This window comes from Microtus ochrogaster, unplaced genomic scaffold, assembly GCF_000317375.1.
Source record: "Microtus ochrogaster isolate Prairie Vole_2 unplaced genomic scaffold, MicOch1.0 UNK31, whole genome shotgun sequence".
NCBI classification, from domain to species: domain Eukaryota; kingdom Metazoa; phylum Chordata; class Mammalia; order Rodentia; family Cricetidae; genus Microtus; species Microtus ochrogaster.
Window position 1 is genome coordinate 1,560,577 of NW_004949129.1, and position 8,895 is coordinate 1,569,471.

Genomic DNA, 8,895 nt, shown 5'->3' on the forward strand with positions numbered 1-8,895 from the left:
TTCCTCCTTGGGGGTTACCCCCACCCTGACTCAAGAGTAGTTAGGCCAGCTGTAGGAGGAAGAACAAAAACAGACACATTCTAGGGAGAGGCAGCACCACCTTTCCCTCAGGTTCTGTGGGAACCCTGGCAGGCACAGCGCTGCAGTAACCACACAGGCACGGGGATGTGGTTCAGTGCCATAGAGAGGAATGAAAGGAGGGAGAGCCTTTGCCCAGAAGGTAACTTGCTTCCTTAGGACTGAAGTCCAGGATTTTAAACCCTCTGTTTGCAGAGGAGCAGAATTTGGGGAAAGTAAGTAGTAACATCTAAACACACTTGTAGCAGGGAAGGCATGGAGAAGAACTGCAAAGACAAGGCAGACAGACTGCTGGATAGTATTTGTCTCTAGAGATGCATTGGTCCACAGCAACTGGGAAGGGGACGTAGTAGAAGGGATGTAAAGAAAAGAAGCAGGGCTCACTAATTCCACTTACCTCAAAGACAGCCCTGAGGACTCGCCATGCATTCCCCTACTCGTGCAGAGGATCTCACTCCACCCTCCCTTTTCATAAAAGCATTCAGTTTGTTCTTTCTCCACAACAGAGATTATACCTCTATGGAGGACTGAAGCCCATCAGTATAGAGGTACTGAAGGAGGCTCAGATTTATAAGACCTACATCCCAAACAAGGGCTCCCGCTCACCCACTCTGAGTTCCCCTCTACAGTGGAACACTGCCTGCAGAGAGCTTCCATAGGGTTAGAGGAGTTAAGAGACTAATGAAGACCAATCACAAGACAAAGGCCAGCTACTTTTATACTTGGTTGATACAGTCTCAATTTGTGGGAGTCAGGGAGGAGTCAAAAGGAACTCCAGAAAGAGTAGTAAACCAGAATGAACTTGTTTCATGTAAAGTCAGTGGGCGGAGCAGGGAAAAGGAGAAATAAACAAGAATATTAATTTTAAAAAGGTAAGTCAGGCTTTAAAAATAAACATTTAAACAAACAAGCAGGAAGGAACTTCCCTGGGAGCAGAAGACACTTGAATTTCTGGGGAGAAAGTAAACAACAGTGAGATGCAGGCTTCTGAATTTAGACTCTGAAGCCTGGGCTGTTCAGTCTCTGCTCCCCTGAGTCCAGGCAGCTCAATTGAAGAGTGGAGGTTTCTTCTCTCTCTAGCAGGCCTGTCCTCAGAGAAGAGGGCCTCTTGTCCTCCAACTGTCGGCTGGCAGGGTCACCCCACATTTTTCTTCTCCTCCGAGTTTTCACCTCTCCTGTTCTATTGAGAGTTAAAAAGAGAAGAAGTGCATGTCAGTGGACTTTGGGCATTTATTTATTTATTTATTTATTTAGGTTTTTCGAGACAGGGTTTCTCTGTGGTTTTGGAGCCTGTCCTGGAACTAGCTCTTGTAGACCAGGCTGATCTCGAACTTACAGAGATCCGCCTGCCTCTGCCTCCCGAGTGCTGGGATTAAAGGCGTGCGCCACCACCGCCCGGCGACTTTGGACATTTATATTAGCCTTCTCAGAAGGCCACATTTCTAAATAATGCGGTTTATTTGGCACCAAGGATCAAATCTGAGATCTTGAACATGCTACACCTTCAGTTTCTAAATAATGTGTTTTAATGACCACAAAACAAAACAACAACAATAAAAATATCCTGGAGTGCCGGGCGGTGGTGGCGCATGCCTTTAATCCCAGCACTTGGGAGGCAGAGGCAGGCGGATCTCTGTGAGTTCGAGACCAGCCTGGTCTACAAGAGCTAGTTCCAGGATAGGCTCCAAAACCACAGAGAAACCCTGTCTCGAAAAACCAAAAAAAAAAAAAAAATCCTGGAGTCAGGTGTGGCAGCCCACACCTGTAATCTGAGCAGTCAGGGGTAGAAGCAGGAAGATGGAAAGTTTGAAGCTGGCTAGGGATATATAGTAAGATCTTTTTACCTAAACAAAGACCATACTCCTCCAAAGCTCTGAAAAAGCCTCATACCCACTCTTCTCGAATCCCTAGAATTGGCTTCTTTGGCTATAACAACTTAAATTCAGATTTTTTTCTGCCCTTCATTAGTTTACATTGGGCTCCTGTAATTTTATTGTTTAATTTCCAAAACAAAACTCTGAAGGTAGGGATGGTTTCTCTTCAATTCTGCCCAATGCATTCATAAAATAATTTTCCTGAGCTATCTCACGACTGTAATGTATGGTGGTGAGAACTAGTTTGAGCGTCACGGTACACAGGGCACTTACTTTCTCACGATGTCACACTTAATTAGTTACACACTCGGCATTAACTGGAACCCCTGCTTACAACCTGAAATAAAAAAATTGTAATTTGTTATCATGTCATACAAAAAAAGACTTCCATTAGCCAGGCATGGTGGCAAATGTCTTCCAGCACTCCGGGAGGCAGAGGCCGGTGGATCTCTAAGTTCAAGGCCAGTCTGGTCTACAGATCAAGTTCCAGGACAGCCAGGGATACACAGAGAAACCCTGTCTTAAAATAAACAAGGAAAAAAAAGACCTCCATATAAACATATTGTAAAAGGAAGAGAAACCCCTTAGAGAATCAGAGAAAGCCCACATGCTTAAAGTGTGGGAATGAGACTTACCTCAGGTGGAGGGGGCTTGATGGAGACTGGCTGGGGAGTCCTCCGGGGTGGGGAGGGTTTGGGCTGCACCTGCTGCTGGGCAGGGTTATAGTAAGTTACTCCTCCATATACCTGTGATGGAGCCTAGGACCCCATATGCCAGGACCCCATAAGCCAGGAGAAAAAAAAAAAAAGAATTAACCCAAATTAGGAGAAACAGAAAACATTTGCTAGTCACAAAAACAAAAAGAACTTTAATTTTTTTTTTTTTTGGACAGGTGTGGTGGAGCACTTTACATAGTGAGACCCTGTCTCACAAAAAAAAAAAAGAAAAAAAAAAAGCAGCACTTCTCTATGGCCTTTGTTCTGCCTCTAGGTTCCTGCCCTGACTTCCTTCAAGGATGAACTGCGCAGCAGAAGTCAAAGGACCCTTTCCTCCCCAGGTTGCACTGATCACATGACTGCTTTTGTTTCACAGCAACAGTAACCCTGGCTAAAAGTTTCTATGTGAATGTAGGTTGGTGTCCTCAGACACCAGGAAGAAGTTAACAGATCCCCTGTAACTGGAGATACTGGCAGTTGTGAGCTGGGACTAAAGCTGGATCCTATGCAAGAGCAAGTGCCTTTAACCACTGAGCCACCTTTTCGAGTCTTTAAAGTTCCACTCTTTCCAGTCTTTGCATTAGTTGGTAAATAGAAAGGCTGAGGTCAGTGATGGCATTCTAGATGTCAGATGATATCAAGTGCCCTCAGGACAGGGATAGAATATGATGTCCAAGAGAAAAACACACTCCTTGGTACAGCTGAATAAGTAACAAATGGGGACACCCATGGTCTACTATAAGATACTAATCCTTAAAGAAACTGAAGACAGGGCTGGAGAGATGGCTCAGAAGTTAAGAGCACTTGCTCTTCCAGAGGTCCTGAGTTCAATTTCAAGCAACCACACAGTGGCTCACAACCATCTGTAATGAGATCTGGTGCCCTCTTCTGGGGTGCGGGCATACATGCCAGCAGCATACTGTATGCGTAATCAACCGAAAGAAGGAAAGAAAGAAAGAAAGAAAGAGAGAGAGAGAGAGATAAAGAAAGGAGAAAACAGGTATGGTTCTCGTAACCACTTAGGAGTCAGAGATTGGAGGATCGTATATATTCCCCGTCAGAGAGACCCTGCCTCAAACAAATAAATAAATAGATAAATAAATAAAAGAAAAACTACCAGGCGGTGGTGGCACACGCCTTTAATCCCAGCACTCGGGAGGCAGAGGCAGGCGGATATCCATGAGTTTGAGGCCAGCCTGGTCTACAAGAACTTGTCCCAGGACAGGCTCCAAAGCTACAGAGAAACCTGTTTCGAAAAGAATCAAAAAGAAAAACTGACCCTGCCTCAAATAGACAGATAGATAGATAAATAAATAAAATGAAAAACCGAGACAAAAAACAAGGTCACACTTGGTAGTACAAACCCTTAACCACAGCACTGAGGAGGTGAGTCTTTGTGAATCTGAGATTAGCCTGGTCTATGTGGCAAGTTGCTAGGCCAATAAAGCTATATAAAAAAAATGTAACACCAACAAAAAAATAAGAAGCAAAGATAGACATTACATAACCTGCATTTCCAGCTCCTGACCACCAGGGGGCATCCTAATGCCACACAGGAAAATCAGTGGCATTGAATTGTTCAAGACAAGGTTTCTCTGTAGCTTTGGAGCCTGATCTGGAACTCCTGCTGTAGACCAGGCTGGCCTCAAACTCACAGAATTCAGAGATCCACTTGTCTCTTCCTCTTTCCTGAGTGCTGGGATTAAAGGCACGCACCACCACTGCCAGGCTTGTAAAACTCTTTTAACATTTTCCCCCACCCCAATCCTGTGTGACATAAAGGATGTATACCTAGAACATTAGGCATCTTACCTGTGTGTTAGGATACAGATGAGGAGGAGGAGGTAATGCTCCTGGAGCATAAGGGTAACTGGGGTTACCAAAATTCATGACACCTGGAGCAGAGAAGTAAGTAGGAGCAAGCAACTGCTGGGGTGGAGGTTGTCCTGGAGACATGGACACTGGTGGCGGGTAAAGACCTGGATTGGGCAGAGGTGCTGGTGACTGATGGGGATGTAAACCTGAGCAAAGAAAGAAAAACAAGAACTGTAAAAGAGGATACCACCTTTTACCATAGAATGCCTTAAAATAGACCACCAAGCATAACAGGTTAGACTGCAATCCTTAAGATGGACTTAAAATTGAGCTAGGGTGGTCAGCATCACTGGATAGCGCGACAGTGCTGGAAAGGTAGGGTTTGTAGAGTCCCCAACACAGATTCTTGCACACTATAAGCATACAAGAGGGATGCAAGCTTACCTGGGTGAGGAAGGTGCATTTCTGGCTGTACAATCATGCCCTGTGGAGGCAGTGGGGCAGGGCTGTCACCATGGGTATAAATTGGTCCCTGGAACTGCACTGTAAGATATATCGAGAGTCGTATAAACCACAAACCTTCATACCACATCAGCAACTCTTTCTGTCCTGCAAACCTTTGATATTCTAACTCTTCCATATGAAGAAAATAGCAACTAGACAACGTGGGATTGGGATAACCACTGTGAAGTAGAAGGCTGAGCACTTCATTCCCTTTACAGTGACAAGTAAGGTACCCAACAATAAGAAAGAACTCACATGGATCATAGTAATGGCCCTCCATGATGCTGATATGCACAGGAGGAGCAGGGGGCTCTGGCACAGGTCTCTGCCGCTGGGACGAATAACGTTTAGCTCGACCACCCTGGACACCCTGAGATAAAGAGATTTGGTTAAGACTCCAGAAGAAGTAGGGCGGTGGTGGTGCATGCCTTTAATCCCAGCACTCGGGAGGCAGAGGCAGGCAGATATCCGTGAGTTCGAGGCCAGCCTGGTCTACAAAGCAAGTTAGTTCCAGGACAGCCAGGGTTGTGACAGAGAGAAACCCTATCTCGAAAAACCAAACTTCTATGGCCTGGCATGACAGCCTAAGCCTAAGAACTCAGGAATCAAAGCAGGAGGACTGAGTTTGAAGCCCACCTGAACTATATATGATATTCCAGGCCAGTCTATGTTAAAGAATAAGAGACAAGAGAACATCTTGAACAATAAAAAGAACTTATTGTGGTTTTTAATAGTGAACAAGTGTGATAGTCTCAATGAGTGATCCACATTTGAAAACTTTGTCCCCAGTTAGTGGAACTGTTTGGGAAAGATTAGGAGGTGTGTCACTAGGATGGACTTTGTGGTTTCAAAAGACTGGGCCATTCCAGATGTGCTCTCTCTGCTCCACTTTAGGATCAAATGTAAGCCCTCAGATGTTCCTGCTGCCATGTCTTTGATTTGCTATCATGGTCTCTAGCATTCTGGAACTGGAAGCCCAATGAAATGCATTCTTTTATAAGTTGCCTTGGTCATGTTAGTCTGTCACAGTAACTAAGGTCCAGGCATGGTGGTATACACCTTTCAGCTGGGAGGCTGAGACAGACAGATCTCCCTGAGTCCAAGGCCGGCCTATTCTACATAGGGAGCTTCAAGCCTGCCAGAGCGAAACAGTGAGATTCTATCTCAGCACTTCTTTTTGACAGTATTGGAAGCTGAATCAAGGGTCTCATGCATTCTCTACCACAGAGTATATACAGTCCCAATCCTCCTTCTTCCCATTTTTGTACCATTTCTTCCATCCGGTTAAATGGAGGTGGAGGTCCTGCTCCCATATGGATGTGGTTGGGCATACCTGTAATATACCAAAAAAGTCACTGGTTGAATGCAGATGTATGTGAATAGGAGTCAAAGGTACCATCAAGAAAATAATAAGCGCAGCTGGGCAGTGGTGGTGCATGCCATTAATCCCAGCACTTGGGAGGCAGACAAAACCCTGTCTTGAAAAACCAAAAGAAAAGAAAATAACAAAGGCATTCTTCTCTTCTTTTAAACTAGCACAATTCTGTTTAAAAATGTCTGCTGGTCACTCTTGCAGAGGAGGACCTGGGCTCCGTTCCCAGCAACCACATGGAAGCTTACAACCATCTATAGCACTAGTTCTAGGGGAATTTAATGCCCTTGCCTGTAGTGCACACACATCAACTTCAAGTGCACACACATACACATAAATTATTTTAAACTGTCTGCTTATTGTCAATGCTAGCATTTGAAAATGTGCTCCTGTTGCCCAACATCTTTATTATAGCAACAAAGTCCTTGAAAAAAGACCGGAGCCGGGCGATGGTGGCGCACGCCTTTAATCCCAGCACTCGGGAGGCAGACACAGGCGGATCTCTGTGAGTTCGAGACCAGCCTGGTCTACAAGAGCTAGTTCCAGGATAGGCTCCAAAACCACAGAGAAACCCTGTCTCGAAAAAACAAAAAAAAAAAAAAAAAAAAAAAAGGCTGGAAAATAAACTCAAGCTCAAATTTTTCCTACTAAATAAGGTTTTATATAGGAACTTTGGGAGGATAAAATAAGCACATTAGTAGATATACTATAAAGTGCCGGGCCAAATGTTTTCTAACAACACTAGCTATGAGGAAGACATTACATTCTTACTGTATAAAAATTACTTAGAATACAGACATGGCTCAATGGTTAAGAGCACTAGTGAGTCCTTCTTGCAGAGGACCCAGGTTTGATTTCTAGCACTCAGTTGGTGATAGATAAGTAAGTAAGATTGGGGTGGAGGGGTGGCACATTCCTTTAATCCCAGCACTTGGGAGGCAGAGGCAGGTGCATCTCTGAGTTTGAGGCCAGCCTGTCTACAAAGCTAGTTCCAGAACATTCAGAGAAACACAGAGGAACCTAGTCTCAAAAAAAAACCTAAAAAATTAAAAAAAGAAATAAATTTTTTTTTTAGTTAAAAGAGAAATGTTTTATATACTCTCATAAAGATAGTAAAGTATCAGTACAAAAAGTTATACTTCTCTGTCCAGAGATCAACTAACTCTAGGATCATACTGCTTATACTAATTTCTGGTACTCAAAAATCACATGTAAAAGCCCAGAGGCTTATGAGCTGAAACTGACCTAAAAGCTTCTTCCCTGATAACTAGCTTATATGGTAACAAAAGACACCATGCAAGTTTTCAAAGGAAGGACACAATCAACAATACCCAGGTAAAACATCTACAAAGCACAATGATAACCAGGGTGATAGATAACCCAAGAGTGCGGTGGTGGCACACAAAGCTTGGTGGTAACCAACAGCTCTCGGATTGGACTAAAGGTCACTCAACAAGAGGGAAACCATGGCTGCTACTGGAAGCTTAGCCAAGGTAGAGAAGTCAGGGATCTTGGAGGAGAACCTACAACCACCATTTTACTAAATCAGCATAATCCCTAACTTCATTCTAAATATTTGTCTATGGACCCACAGATAAATGACCACCCATCGAGGAAACTTTTCTTTGCAACAGATGAATACCATTACAGAAAACCACAACCAGTCAAAATGCAGTTTTGGAGCTCAGTCCCAACAGATACATCTATATAACAACTTCCATACCTAAGAATCAGGGATTGCTGAGGAAGAAGGGGGCAGAAAAAGTTTAAGAGCCAAAGGATCAGAGTTTCCTGAGAGATTGTATTTGTTGTAATAGGAGCGGCGGGGCTGGGGCTGCGTCCCGCCACCCGGCTAGCTTTACCCAGAATAATTACACGGAAACTGTATTCTTTTTTTTTTTTTTTGGCCCATTAGCTCTAGCCTCTTATTGGCTAATTCTCACATCTTGATTAACCCATTTATATTCATGAGTGTAGCACCACGAGGTGGTAGCTTATCAGGAAGGATCTTAACCTGCGTCCATCTCAGAGAGGAGACCTATGGTGATTGCTTTACTCAACTTTCATTCTCCCAGAATTCTGTTCCGTCTTCCCGCCTACCTATGTTCTGACCTATCAGAGGCCAAGCAGTTTCTTTATTAATTAACCAATAAAAGCAACAGATAGACAGATGACCCTCCTCCATCGTTGGGGGACTAAACGAGCTGGTTGGCTGTCTCCTCTCTAGAGCCCGAGCTAAACGTTTGGCACCGCAGTGCACAGTAAAGTGAGCCACGTTCTGAGCATGCACAGCTCAGAACTTTTCTTTCGTGATTGCGACCACAGCTGAATCCAGCTTCCTGGTTGGGTGTGGGATTGGTCTCCTGGAGACTCCTGACTCAGGCCACCTTGTGCAAGAGAGGAAATGACAGGGCCATATCACATAGGGTCTGACCAACCGTGGAAGGGAGGCTGAGCTCCCTGGGCGACTTTTCTGGTCTTGCCCAGTCTGTCTCCACAACAGCTTTTCTTTGCTGCTTTGTCTCTCTGTCCAGGT

The 8,895-nt window shown here is 44.4% G+C and overlaps 1 protein-coding gene across 1 annotated transcript in view; it reads right to left on the reverse strand.

Annotated features, from left to right (window-relative positions):
- Positions 1-6: 6 nt before the first annotated feature.
- The window catches only part of Casc3 (CASC3, exon junction complex subunit), a 29,707-nt gene continuing 20,818 nt past the window's right edge, over positions 7-8,895 (reverse strand). Inside the window, exons 8-14 of the mRNA XM_005368263.3 lie at positions 6,256-6,320; positions 5,243-5,357; positions 4,928-5,026; positions 4,481-4,689; positions 2,588-2,710; positions 2,226-2,289; positions 7-1,258 (exon numbers count right to left, since the gene is read on the reverse strand). Coding sequence (XP_005368320.1) covers positions 2,266-2,289; positions 2,588-2,710; positions 4,481-4,689; positions 4,928-5,026; positions 5,243-5,357; positions 6,256-6,320 — 635 coding nt within the window. The 3' untranslated portion in view covers positions 7-1,258; positions 2,226-2,265. The remainder of the gene's footprint in view (positions 1,259-2,225; positions 2,290-2,587; positions 2,711-4,480; positions 4,690-4,927; positions 5,027-5,242; positions 5,358-6,255; positions 6,321-8,895) is intronic.